At 58.9% G+C, this 14,043-nt stretch overlaps 1 protein-coding gene across 1 annotated transcript in view; it reads left to right on the top strand.

The window, feature by feature from the left end:
* Positions 1 to 14,043, top strand: part of SPTBN4 (spectrin beta, non-erythrocytic 4) — a 64,419-nt gene that overhangs the window by 32,340 nt on the left and 18,036 nt on the right. The window contains exons 16-19 of the mRNA XM_040976605.1: positions 692 to 894; positions 4,144 to 4,234; positions 7,282 to 7,428; positions 8,456 to 8,719. Coding sequence (XP_040832539.1) covers positions 692 to 894; positions 4,144 to 4,234; positions 7,282 to 7,428; positions 8,456 to 8,719 — 705 coding nt within the window. The remainder of the gene's footprint in view (positions 1 to 691; positions 895 to 4,143; positions 4,235 to 7,281; positions 7,429 to 8,455; positions 8,720 to 14,043) is intronic.

Genomic DNA, 14,043 nt, shown 5'->3' with positions numbered 1-14,043 from the left:
CATCCCGGGAGGGGGCCAAGCGTGCCTGGTCTTGGCCACACAGGACACTCAGTTGTAGATGACCCATGAGTGGGTGCCAGTGGATGAGGATCATCGTCTCACAAGTGACCACCTGTGCTGGTCATCGAGAAGGAACTTGATCAGGACTGGGATTATCTGGGGCGGAGACAAGCAGAAGCCCCAACTCCTGACCACAGATGGGGCTGACAAGGCCCAGGGACACCCTTTGTGACCCAGTTGTCTCACTCATGAGAAAACAGGCAGGGAGGAAGAACCTCCTTGGGGCCTATCCCCCCCCCCCCATTTAGTATGAATCAACTTCAGCAGATACTGATGGAGGGACCCCCCCCCCATGTGGGGCACCCCCCTGGGACTGGGCATACCTGGGGAAGAGAGACATAGAATGCCACCTGCACCCCAGGCCTGGTACTGGGGTGCAGGTGTTGGGGTCAGATGGGAACCAAGCAGGTGCACACACAGAGGGGCAGGTGTGTGCTGCGGGAAACCATAGAGCAGGGGGAGGAACAGCGCGTGGAAAAGAGGTGGCAAATGGCCAGGCAGAGAACAGCACAAGCGAAGGGCCTATAGCAGGACCAGGCCCAACTCTGTTTGCTCAGCTGGGTCCTGGGAGGGAGATGGCAGGGTGGCAGGGAGGGGGCTGACCTTTGTACCCCCTCCTCCTGCTCCCCAGGAGATGGCCCTGTCTCGGGTGGAGCTCCCAGGCACGGTGGAAGCTGTGGAAGAGGCACTGAAACGGCACCGGGATTTCCTCACCACGATGGAGCTGAACCAGCAGAAGATGCAGGTGGCGGTGCAGGCCGCGGAGGGCTTGCTGAGGCAGGGCAATGCCTACGGGGAGCAGGCCCAGGAGGCTGTGACCCGGCTGCTGGAGAAGTAGGTTCCCTCAGGCCCCCCAAGGATGTGGGCTGGGGCTGGGGTGGGCTTTAGCCTAGGGGAGGGGTGGAAGAGGCCAGAGGCCTTGCTCTTTGTGTCTTGAGCCTACCCTTAGTGTGGGTGGCTGGACCCTTGCCTCCCTGTGTCCTGCTGCTCCAGGACCCATAGACTGGACCTTCCCCGCCGTCCTGTGCCAGCTTGTGTCACCTGACACTCTGGCTTGTCACTTACTTAGAATTAGCACCCTGCCAGCCCAGCCTCCCAGTTTTTGAAGAGCCACCCAGAGTGTGTGTCTGCGTCTGCATGTGCATGTTTCGTGCCCCTCTGCTGCCTTGCTCCATCTCTGTCACTCTTTGTCTGGTGACCCAGCTTCCTCTGCCCCAGCCTCCTGCTGTTCTCTGATACAACTCTGGCTGGTACTGGATCTAGTACCCTCCTTCTTGTCCTCCTGTTCCCTGATGGGGACACAGCTGGCCTCCTGGCTCCACCCCGAGACCTTAGCCTCAGGCCTGCGTTTACCTGGAATGAGTCTGCTCAGGTCCTGAGGATGCAGACTTGTCACCTAGACCCCCTCCCCAGGCTGGGCCCTGCCCTGAGTGCCCACCATGTTCCAGGCGCTGTGGAAGGAGCAGGAGGAAGCTAAGGGACATTCCCCCTCTCACACATTGCTTCTCAGCTATTAAGGGCATGTCCCATCGATGGTTTAGTCATGTGTTCTTTATTTGAATGAGTTACAGAGAGAGAGACACACACAGATCTTGCATCTGCTGATTCATTCTCAAGGATGGCCAGAGCAGGGGGTAGACCAAAGCCAGGAGCCTGGAGCTTCTTCCAGATCTCCCATGTGGGTGCAGAGACCTAGGCACTTGGGCCATCTTCTACTATTGTCCCTGGTGCATTAGCAGGGAGCTGGATTAGAAGCAGGGGAGCCTGGACACAGACCAGCGCTCCTGCGGGATGCCGATCCCTGTTCATGTATTCTTCAGTCAGCCAAGCACACGCTGCGCTCCAGCTGTGTGCAGATGGAGCCAGTGCATACAGCAGCCATCACATTGCCACCAGCAGACCTCACACCTTGCCCAGCAGGGAGGTCCAGAGTGGACTGGGAGTGGGGAGACAGGCACAGTGGTCTAGGCTGGGATGAGAGAAGGTCAGAAGACGATGGGAACCTAGAAGGAGACCCTGCCTCACCCCCAGGCCTGTGCTTGGCCAAGTGGGGGCACAGCAAGGGAGTGATATGGCCCAGTCCTGCACCCCACCCCAAGGTCCTATCATCCAGATGTTTCCCTAGGGGGCAGGATGATGGCGTCACACAGAGTCACACAGAGTCAGGCCCAGGCCCAATTCCATCCTTTAAACCTGAGGTACACAGCAGATCCCCACATCCATCCACCACATACACACCTCACCTTTCCAGGAACCTGGTCCAGTGTGTGCAGGTGCTCATGTTAAGACCTGCATTTCAGGGCATTGTGTAGCAGGTAAAACCAACGGCATCCCACATGGGCATCAGTTCTTGCTGCTTTAGTCTGATGCAGTTTCCTGTTAAGGCACCTGGGAAAGCAGCAGAGAATGGTCCAAGTCCTTAGGCCCAGAAGAAGCTCCTGCCTGCTGGCTCTGCCTGGCCCAGCCCCTGTAGCTGTGGCCATTTGGCGAGTGACCAGCAGACAGAAAATCTCTCTCTCTCCAACTCTGCCTTTTCAAGTAAATAAGTAAATCTAATAAAACAGGACATCACAACAACCCTGCATTTCACACAGGAGGCCCAGAGAGGGGGAGAGACCCCCGAGGCCACAGTGGGGTCTGAACCTGCTGTGTTCCTCAGGGGCTTCCTTCGCCTCCCCCCAGGACAGGTGTCAGACAGTGCGGCAGGTGCCAGCCGTGGGCACGGGGCTGGCGGCTGCCTTCTGCCCTGTTCCTTGTGTGTCTCCTGCTGCCTAGGCCTGAGCCTGCCCATCCTGGGCCTTGCTCCTCCTGTCTAGCTCTGCCTCTGTTCTCTCTAGAACTCCCTGTTGCACACTCTGTCCCTTCGCCTCCGTTCATCCGTCTGTCTGTGTCTCCTGATCCTCTCGCACACTCTGATTTTCTTTCGTCTCCATTCCACAAGTCCCATCTTTCTTGTATGTATTCTATCTTTCTCACTTCTGGTTTCTCTCTCATTCTCTCTGCATGTCTTTTCATGTGTATGACAGAACCGTATGAGGCACCTACTGCATAGCAGCCCCCTTTCCGAGACATCAGGGATGCAGCTAGGAACCCAACAGATAACCCACCCTCCCAGGGTGGGTGCAGGGAGCACGCACAGGATCAGTTGAAGCATGCTCAGTGTGGTGTTCTGAACTGAAGACCCCGGCAGTGGGGTGGGGGGTAACCCGTCAGAGGGGGCTTCATGCAGGGAGTGACATACGGAATACAGCATTCCAGTTGGACCAGCCAGTGCTGAGGCCCTGTGGTGGGAGTGGCTTGTTCGAGGCCCAACCAGGAGTCCACTGTGGATGTCCTGGGTGGGGAGAGTGGGAGGAGGAGGGCTGTAGGGCAGTAAGTAAGGGTCGGCGCAGTGTGTAGGTTCTAGGCGTGTGGAAGACAGCTCGCTGTCTCTCCCCCCACCCTTTCCTGGGGAGAGAGAAACCATGGGCTTCCTGGGCAGGATGGCTGGACCTGTGTCCCTCAGGCCCAGCGTCTGACCCTCCCAGTCACAGCCGCACCCCCTTCCCCAGTGCTGCCTCTCCCACTGTCGCCCCCCGGCCCATGCTGCCTTAACTATGTGTTTGCTGCTGGTATCCTGCGTCCCCTCTGCCTGTCCTCCCCAACCCCCCAGTCTGTCCCCGCCCTGACTCCATCACTTCCTTCATCCTCCCTGCAGCTTCTCCCCGCTCTCCTGGCTTCTGGGCCATTCTGCTGGGCTCCCTCCTTGTCTCTTTCTTCTCTCTCTCTCTGCCCCCCCCATGGATCTCTGTTTCTCTGTCTCCTCTCTGCCTCTCTTTCTCATTCCCTGTGAGGTTGCTCACTCCAGCGTGTGTCTCTTTTCGGTTCTGTCTCTCTGTACCCGCCTCTCTCTCTCCCTGGACACTACCACCTTGCTCCTCCTTCCTACTCTCCCAGACTACCTACCTGCTGCCCTCGCCTTGGTCCCATCCCCTCCTAGCTCCTTAGTATGTGCCCGGGGACCCCCCACCCAGTCCGGGTACCCTCACAGTCAGGTCCCCTGCAAGGGGCCTCCCCGCGGCGCTCATCTCCCCACATCCCCAGGAGCCAAGAAAACCAACTTCGGGCCCAGCATTGGATGCAGAGACTTCACGACCAACTCGTTCTGCAGCACTTCCTCCGAGACTGCCACGAGGTAGGCCCGCCAACCGCACTGGGGCCGGCGAGTCTCCCCCAAAAGCAGGCAGGGTGGGGGCGGGGACGCCCCGTCGAAGTGGGTCGCCCGGCGATGCGCGCGCCGCGCCGCTAGGGGGTGCGCGGGGCCCGGTCTCAGCGCGCATGCGCCGCGGCTCCGCGCCCACGCTGGCCCCGGGGAGGGACCTGGACGGCCCTGGCAACGGCGCGCGTGCATGCGTCCGGGTCCCGCGGGGACGAGCGCTGAGCTCACGTTTCTCGCTGGAGATTTGGGGCGAAGCGCTGAGCTCGGGGAACATGGGGGCGAGGGTGGACCAGAGGCCCAGAGCGCTCCCCTGGCCAGAGATGGACGTGAGGCAAGCGGTGTCCCCTCCCAGCCAAGCCCCTCTGCGTCCACGCGTGCCCCATGCCAGGGGCGACGGCCCGGGTCCCTTCCCTGTTAGAGGAGGCTGGGGAGCCTGGCTGCCTAGCTCCTCCTTTCCCCGGTGTGACACACGAGCTGTCCTGGACGCTGCCCGCATCACTGAGGTTCCAGCTCCCCCACACCAAGCGCCCCAGGACTAGCCCCTGCTTTCCTGTCGACCTCTGCCCAAGTCTCCTCCGACTGCTGAGATTCAAAAGCCAAGCCCTGCCTGTCCCCTTACGCAGGAAAAGTGATCTGCCTCTCTCCACAGGGACAAGGGCCTCCATCCCCCACTCCCACCAAAGCGAGGTGCGAAGTCCTGCGCCCCCTCCCCGCTGTTCAGATGCTTCTGACTGAAGCCTTGTAAGGGATGCTTCCTCTCCCCCCAACCCCCGCCCCAGTATCTTCAACCCACATATGGCAACCAGAGACGCAAGCCTGTTCCCACTGGAGACGGTCCAGGAGGCCCCCTCCGCACCCCCACACGGCTGGGGAGCTCAACAGCCAGGTCCCCCTAGCACAGCCGGTGAGGTTGCTCTGGACCAAGCAGCAGGCTTCCGAGATGGCCCCAAAGAGCTCCCACCCGAAGCTTTGGGGAAGGCGGTGATTCCTCCTGGAGCCCCAGCCCGTGGAGGGGCCCCCCGCCAGGGAGGCGGGCATGGAGGCAGGCAGGGGGCGCGCGCGGGCGGGCGCGCTGCCGCGGCGCGGGGGCGAGGCAGGGGGCGCGCGCCCGCCGGAGCCGCAGCCGGAGCCGGCGTCGCAGTGGAGGGGCGAGTGCCCGCCCGCGCTCCGCAGGGACGCCCCGCCAACGCCGACGCCGCCCCAGGTCTCGGGGGGCGCCCGGGGCAGGGGGAGCGGGCGGGCGCGCGCCCCCCGTTGGCCTGGGTGGGGGAGGGGGCTCGGGCGCGTGCTCGCCGCCGCAGCCGCGGGAGGGAGGGGCGGGGGCGGGCCGGGACCCCCGGCCTGGAGGAGGGGTGCGGGCGTCGGGAGCTGTCCGCGGTGCTGGTGCGGGCCGGGCGGTAGGGCCGCGCCCAGGGGCGGGAGCGGCCGAGGGACCCCTTATCTAGGGTCACTTTTGGGGTAGCCAGAACTGGCCGTGGGAGATCGCGAAGGGGCGTCTCAGCCTCCCCGGGGGGCTCTTCGGGCAGCGGGAGAGCAGGCATCTACCCTGGAGTTGCCGGATTCTCCTTTTGGTGGCGGTGATAGTGGGGTTCGTCCTTGGGATTTTGCAGCGTCCGCTGATGATGATGGGGGTGAGACACTTTTGGGGGGGCTTCGGCTTGAGCGAGGAAGGGATCGGATTTGCTCTAGGCATGGAGACTCGGACTTTGGGAAGACTTTTTCTACGTGTTTTCTCTTTGGGGACTGGGGAGCCCCCTCCTCCCCGGGGCTGTGGTTGCCATGGGGTTTTCCCTTCCGGACTGGGACTTGTAAAATGAGTCGGGGGGGGGGGGTAGGGGGGTTCCGCACGGGACTCGGCTGTAGCGAGGGAAGGAGGGAAGAAACGCCCAGGGCTGCGGGGCTGCGGGGCTGCGGGGCTGCGGGGCTGCGGGGCTGCGGGGAGCCCGCGGGGGTCTGGGGTGGGGTTTGGCCAGCTCAGGATTTGTCCTTGGCTGTGGCTGCGTTTGTCTCCCGGGACTTCTGAGCCGGTGAGCCTGAGTGCGGTGTGTTTTTTTGGTTGTTTTTTTTTTTTCCTCTCTTTTCCCCTGCAGGAGGGAGGAGAGGATCTTGTGACTGGAGAGGGGAGGGCGGGGAGAAAGGAGGAGCTTGGTTTCCCAGGTGCTAGGTTTGCTGGAGAGTGAAGAGGTTGTGGCTTGGGGCATAGAGCTCGCTAATCCTGGGGGACAGGGAGACGTGGCCCAAGAAGCTGCGGTGTAGTTGGTCCTGCCCAGGGCAGGGAGGGGCCGCTTTTGGTGGCTGCCTTTGGATGTTTGGTTTTGGTGTGTGGGGGGGTGGGGATGACTAGATTTGGCTTAAGTTGGGGGGGGTGCTGCTTGGAAGGATTATCTAATCCGTGTTGTGCTGTGCGGTTCTGGATTTTGGGGTGGGCTGGTGCAGGGATCCAGATGGCATTACTGTAACTTACATTTAGGGGATTGAGGGGGTGGTCTGTGGTCATAGAGCCTTAGGGCTGGGTTTGGGGGGCCTCACGTGCACATGAGGGGTGCTGGATCTGGACTGGAGGCCCACTGTGGAGGGAGCTAGACCTGACCCTAGTGGGGAGGTTGTTTGGGGTGTTGATTTGGCCATATGGAGGGGGAGGCAGCTGGGGCTGTGTTTGCTGCCCTGGTACCTACAAGGCAGTGAGGGAGTGGGGGGCTAAGACTGAATTAAGAGGTCTGAGTGTCGCTGCAGCTTGTGGCTGTGGCTGAATTGAGAGTTTGCTCAGTTAGGTTAGACGGCCTGTTTGGGGGCTTGATTTGGCCTAGGGTGAGTAGAGGCCAACCAGCACGGGAGCCCCCCGTGAGGGGCCTGTGGGAGATTGAGGAGGCCCGTCCTCCGGACAGAAGTGCCAAAGGCTTGGACCTACCCAGGTTTTTGCAGCCCTTGATCCTCCCACCTTGGCTGGGAAGGACACACGGGGGTCGTGTCCTGTCAGAGAGACGAGCTTAACTGACCCGTCTCCCCTCGCCTGCCCTGCACAGCTGGATGGCTGGATCCACAAGAAGATGCTGATGGCGCGCGATGGCACGCGGGAGGACAGCCACAAGCTGCACAAGCGATGGCTCCGGCACCAGGCCTTCATGGCCGAGCTGGCCCAGAATAAGGAGTGGCTGGAGAAGATCGAGAGGGTGAGACTGCCTGGGGTCCCCTCTGCTGCTACCCTGAACCAGTTCAGATCAACTCTGTGTGCGTTCCCAGTTCTCTGGCATTGAGGGGTCCATGGGACCTCTTGGGGTCTCGGTGTACCTATCTGTAGAATGGCCAGCGTCTGTATTGATGGGCTCTCACAACCTCCTGTTGGTGAAGAGTTTCATGCCATCCTGTAGCTCCCACCCTCAGCATGTGGAGAAAGGCCCAGGGGCAGCCTATGGACACCCAGGGTTCAAGTCCACTTCAGGTTCTCCCAGCTCCAGGTTCTAATTATGCATGGGCCTGGGCCGAGCTGCAGAGTCTCAGGCAATGGCTGAGCCTCTCAGAGCCTCAGGACACTCTTCCCAAACATGAAAGAAGCTATGAATGTAGCTGCATCCTCGGGCTTTGACATGGACAAGTGACCTGGGAATTGTGGTCACTGTGGTAGTGGCACTAGTGATGTTAATGGGCAACCCAGTGTGTGTAGGTCTGGCCCACCACAGAGCTTGGCTTCAATCTTAGAGGAGGGCCAGAACTTGCCCTATCTCCTCTGGCTAAGCTCCTAGACTTGCAGCCCTAGATTATCCCCACTCTACCTATTCCAGTGGAGAAACTTTGATGAGCTGCGGAGCCCCAATGCCAGTGTGTGGCAAAAAGTCTAGTCTAATTGCTTTTGATTTGATGTGAATTCATTCTCTCTCCCACCTCTGCCTTCCCCCCTCCCCCCCATGGTCCACTGTCTGGCCTTGTGACTGTGCCTCTGTGTCCATCGCACCCGCCCATCTCTGACTCTCTTTCTCCTGTCTCTCTATTCTGCCGCGGCCTATCTTGGCATCGGCTTCTCATATTTCCATCTCCCGATGTGCTTCCACCTCCCTCCGTCTGTCTCTCCTTCATTTCCCTGTGTTCCATTGCCACCCCCTTCCCCACCACATGTGTCCTGTGTTTCCCTGTCTCCCTCCACCATCTGCCCTTGACTCTCTTGACTCTTATCTGCCACCATGCACCTTCCTGGGGGCCCAGGAGGGCCAGCAACTGATGCAAGAGAAGCCGGAGCTGGCAGCCTCGGTGCGGAAGAAGCTGGGTGAGATCCGCCAGTGCTGGGCCGAGCTGGAGAGCACCACCCAGGCCAAGGCCCGCCAGCTGTTTGAGGCCAGCAAGGCAGACCAGCTGGTGCAGAGCTTCGCCGAGCTGGACAGGAAGCTCCTGCACATGGAGAGCCAACTGCAGGATGTGGACCCCGGCGGAGACTTGGCCACCGTCAACAGCCAGCTCAAGAAGCTGCAGGTAAGGTCTGGCTGGCACAACAGGGCTACCTAGGATCAGGGTCAGATGCTGCGGAGGTGCTTCAGATGGGTACCCATTTTCCAGATGGGAGCACCAAGGCCCACAGGTGGGGAAAGGCTCTGCCCCTCACTGGCTGTTCTCCAAGCCTGTCTCTGGGACCTGCCTTCATTGGCTCTTCCCTGCAGTGCTGGGAGATGGGTGCTCTTGCCACCAGGCCCGCCCTGTTCTGGCATCAAGGGCACACCTGGGCAAGGGCGTCTGCCTCTGAAGCGAGGGGCCCTCCGCTATTTCCCTCAGTTCACAGTGGGCCTACGTGAACCAACCAAAGGGGAATGCAGGCTGGGTAAGTGCCTTGCCCAGGATAGCGAGTGACAGTGCCTGGGCTCCCATTTTGGCCTGCTGACTGCCCATCATTGTCTGTGCCAGTGGTGACACCAAGAAGAGTCTGGCAGCTGACAGGGAAAATATACTCCTCCCCGACCCCCTATATCATGTGTATCTATTTAAGTGTGCGTCAGAGGGCAGTGAGGCCAGGGCTGTCCCCACACCTAGATTGAGCCCAGCGGCTCTGTCCCCAAGACCCCATACTGTAGTGAAAGTCATAGAAATTTGTTAGCATGGGTTAGGCCTCCCCATGTCTGCCATCTGAAAAACGAAGACCAGGAAGTGTGTGAGTTATTGAGTGGTTTTACTTTGTTTAAAAAAATTTTTTTTTTAAATTGGAAGGTCAGAGTTACAGAGAGGTAGAGAGAGAGAGATCTTTCATCAGCTCGTTCATTTCCTACGGTACCACAACAGCTGGGGCTGGGCCAGACTGAAGCCAGGAGCCTGCAGCTTCTTCCTTGTCTCCCACATGGATGCAGGTCCCAAGGACTTGGGCCATCCTCTGCTGCTCTCCCATGGAGTTGGATCAGAAGTGGAGCAGCTGGGACTCTGGGCACCAATCAGCATCCATCTGGGATGCCTGTGTTGTCACATGTGTCAGTTTAACACGTGATGCCACAGCACAAGTTCCTGTTGATTTGTTTTGTTTTTTTAAATTAATTTATTTTTATTGCAAAGTCAGAGATATACAGAGAGGAGGAAAGACAGACAGGAAGATCTTCCGTTTGCTCATTCACTCCCCAGTGGCCGGAGCTGTGCCGATCTGAAGCCAGGAGCCCAGATTCTCTTCCAGGTCTCCCATATGGGTGCAGGGTCCCAAGGCTTTGGGCCGTCCTCGACTGCTTTCCCAGGCCACACGCAGGGAGCTGGATGGGAAGTGGAGCTTCTGGGATTAGAACCAGTGCCCATATGGGATCCCGGTGCGTTCAAGGCGAGGACTTTAGCCAACAGGCGATCACACCGGACCCTGTTGATTTGTTTTAAAGTAACAGTGTTCTGTCCATCATATATGAACTCAGGTGGCCTCCTTGAGGAGGAGTGGCCTCCTCAAGCCAGAAGTGGCTAAGCAGAAGGGAGCGCCCTTCTCAAAGCATCTGCCGCTGTAGACCCTGTGCCCAAGCCTTGTGCCCAGTGGGCTGTGAAACCCCTTTCCGCCCACTGGGAGGGAGTGAGGATGAAGATGGTGAAGAAGCTGTCACTCTGCAGGTGCCAGACCACATTCTGAGAAATACTGCTGCCTGCCACGGGCCCTGCCAGGAGGGGGCGCTCTCAGGGAGAATCAGCACAGAAAGGAGCCCAGGGTCACACAGCCACCAGATGGCCATCCAGTACCAGCTTCAGCTCCTGTCTACCCACCTGCCCTGCTGCTCCCAGCCCACAGCAGGGAACAGCCCTCCTGCTGGTTTCCTAAGAAGTCCGTCACTGTTGAGGGGCCTGACCCCACGTGGCAGACAGGCAGTGGATGGAGCATAAGAATGCCTGGGAAAGCCACGCAGAGCAGAGTGGTTGGGGGTGTCCAGGCACATGCTCAGGGTCTCCCTGCGCCTCTGCCCTCCTGGGGGCAGGCCTGGCAAGGGGCATTGAGTGTGGATGAGCTCCCCAGAGGGGGGAATCTGTGAGATCAGCACGAGGCAGAAGGAGACGACAGCTGGGAAAAGGTGTGCCCAGGCCAGGGTAGGGGGTGGGGGGAGGCTGCAGCCAGTGGGGAGGTGGGTGGGTGATGAGGGGGCGCTGGCAGCTGGGAGCATCTGCCTCCCCCAGCTCAGGGGACAGGAAAGGAGAAGCGATTGTGGCTTGGAAGGAGAGCCTGACCAGATGGAGCTGGGACCTCCTGTCGGCCAGGACAGCTGGGAAATAGTGCCATGGCCTCACTTTCCACCCCCACCCCTAGGCTCCCCGCCATCTCCTGCCCCCACCCCCACCCCAAGTGCAGCCAGGGCTGGCTTCCCAGAAGGGATGAACGCTTGGCTGCCGCTGTCTTCAACTCCCAAACAGCAGCTGCACAGGGCGCTGCATTCCTGCTGAGCTCCACAAACCGTGTAACTAGGCCCGAGCCCAAGTCTCCCTGGAGGCCAGGAGTCGGGGGAGCCGCCTCCTCCACTCTCCCTTCCCAGGGCTCAGAGCAGAGGAGGCTGGGCTGTGGATCAGCAGGGACAAAGACAGGTATCCGGCACAGTATTTGTTTCATTTTTGCTTTTTGTTTGTGTTGAAGTTGAAAGGCAGAGTTATAGAGAGGGAAAGAGAGAGAGAGAGAAAGGTGGAGAAATGTTTCAACGGCTTTCTGTCATTTGTACATTTCCACTGTGAAAATGACCCCAGTGATTGAGGTTGGGCCAGGCTGAATCTGGGAGCCTAAAACTCCACCCGGCTCTCCCAGATAGCAGGGCCCCAAGCACCTGAGCCATCTTCAGCTGCTTTTCCACGCACATTTGCAGGGAGCTGGATTGGAAGCAGAGCAGCCAGAAGTTGTATCAATGCCTGTATGGGATGCTGGTTCTACAGGTAGCAGCCTTACTCACTGTGCCACAGTGGCAAGTCTTTGCTTTTGATTCTCTCCAACCTTAGCTACATTGTCACTGTGTTCAGAAGTGAAGCTCAGCTGTTACCTGCTTCCTTCCATTGGCGTAGCCTTTGAAGCACTCCGCCACCTTCCTGCCATCCTTGTGCTTTCTTTTACTTATTTGACAGGTAGTGAGAAAAAGCAGAGAGCATCTTGCCACCTGCTGCTTCGTTGTTCAAATGCCCAAAGCTGGGAGTTGGGAACTCCATCCATGGCTCCCATGTGGGTGGTGAGAACCACTTTAGCCGTCACCTGCTAACTCCCATGGTTTGCAAGAGCAGGAGGCTGGAGAACAAAGCTGGAGCTGAAAATCCAACCTAGCCACTGTTAATATGGGACGTGCACATTTTAGGCCCACGTTGCTGTCCAAACATGGAGTTTGGGGTTGCTGTGTCGGTCATGGACATGGAGCCAGTGTTTGGCACCAGGGCTAAGTCATTGCCTAGGACTTAGGAGCGCCTGGGATGGGTCCCAGATTCTACACTCCCCAGCCAGCTTCCTGCTAGTGCTTATCCTGGGGAGGCAGCAGCCGATGGCTCACGTGCTCCCTACTGTTCACATGGGAGACCTGGATTGTGTTCTGGGCTCCTGGCCTGGCTATCATAGACAGGATTTTGGGGAATGAAACAGCAAGTACATGTTCGCGCTCTCTCTTTCTCACTCTCTCCTTTTCCCTCTCCCTCACACCCACACTTCTCAGTCAAATAAAATTAAAACAAATAAAGAAAGGTTTTTGAAAACAAGCACAAGTAATGTGTCGGAGCAATCGATGGCTGTCACGTGACAGTCTGCCCGAGGCCTGGCACAGCTTGGTGCTTTCTGCGTGGTGAAACCTGGGTTCCTGTTGCCCCCCTCCTCACTAACACTCAGCTGCCACAGGCTTCAGGCATTTTTTTTTTCCCCCAATGTGACAGCAGGAAGTGACCCACCATGTGGTTCTCAGGGAACTGCCGAGCTGGGACCTCCATATGGCTTCTTGGATATTTCCGTCTCAATGGGCACCTCCATGCGTCAACCGGCATGCAGAATTGCATCTTCCTTGCCTTTGGGCATTTCACCCAGCCCAGCAGACCAGGACCCCCCCCTGCTGTCTGAGGGCTAGGCCGAGCCATGGAGAGGGCAAAGAGCTCGCTTGGAATCACACAGCGAACCCTCTGCCCCATGTGCCTCGGGGCAGGTCTCAGCTCTGGCGTCCTGAGTCCTTTCCCCAGCAGAGGGAGCTCAAGGCAGGGAGCAGCTCCCTGGCCACGGCCCCAGCTGCAGGCCAGCTGGGTCTCTGATGGCTGTCTGTGCAAGACAGGAGGGGACCACCCATGGTTCTGCCATCCTTCGGGGCTGCCTGGGATTCTGGGCTCTGGGTCGCTGGGGGAACTGCTGTGAGCCATCCACCCTCCCCAACTCTCTCTCCTCTCTCTCAAGGACTCTCAGTCCTCTCCCGCCTCTGTGTCTTATTGTTCTCTTCCTCTTGCTCCCTCTCCCCCATCTTTCTCCTTTGGCCCTTCTTCCATCATTGCCTCCCTCTGTGCTGCTTGTTCACTCCCATCTCTGAATTCTCCATATGTGTCCTTCCCCCGTCCCTGCTCCAGCTGCCTCAGCACACCTCCCAACTCTCCAGATCCAGGCCGTGCGCCCCAGTCCTGTCTCAGGGTCTTGCAAATTGTCCTCGTGGGCCGAGGGGCCAGATGGTAGAGGCGAGGCCCCTGCAGTCCATCCCTCAGCGGCCCAGCCAGCTGGTGTGGAAGGCTGGAGCTGGACCCTGGCATCTGATGGGGATTGCCAGGGGAGCGGGTAGTGTGCTAGGAGCTCTGCAGCTGTGGGGCTCAGGCCCCAGGGGACCCCTCACCATGCCCACCTCCTGCACAAGGCTGCTCCTCCACCCTTCTTTCTGTTCCTCAGTTCTGTACACAGCACAGCGCAGCCAGGGGAAGCCAGACATTGAATTGTTTTCCATTATTGAGTGACAGAGGGCAAGTGACTGCACCATCTCTGAGCTTCCTCGTCCGCCCCCAATCCAGAGAGGTGGAGAGGCTGAGAACTTGGTTGTGTGCTTGCTGTGGTCCTGGGTTCGAGTCCTGGCAGGCAGTGGCTGCACCTTGCCTTGCTGAGCCCCAGTACTCCTGCTGGGCAGTGGAAAGACAGCCATGTGGCTCTAGGTTGGCGCAGGGTGCGAGGTGGGAGGGAGGCATAGCTTTCCCCCAACACTATTTGAGAAGAAGCACCTTCTGTGTCATCTTGGACCTTTGGTATCTGTTTAAATGTTTTAGTTAAAATTCATGTATCCTAAAACACACATCTCTGCTGTGTACAGGTCAGTGGCTGTTAGCATATTCCAGAGTATTCCCATCAGCCCAAACATAGCCCTGTCTATACCCGTTAGCGT

Source organism: Ochotona curzoniae, unplaced genomic scaffold (assembly GCF_017591425.1).
Source record: "Ochotona curzoniae isolate NIBS_2020 unplaced genomic scaffold, NIBS_Ocur_1.0 contig_2699, whole genome shotgun sequence".
Lineage (NCBI taxonomy): Eukaryota > Metazoa > Chordata > Mammalia > Lagomorpha > Ochotonidae > Ochotona > Ochotona curzoniae.
This window is presented reverse-complemented; position numbering and strand designations above follow the sequence as displayed.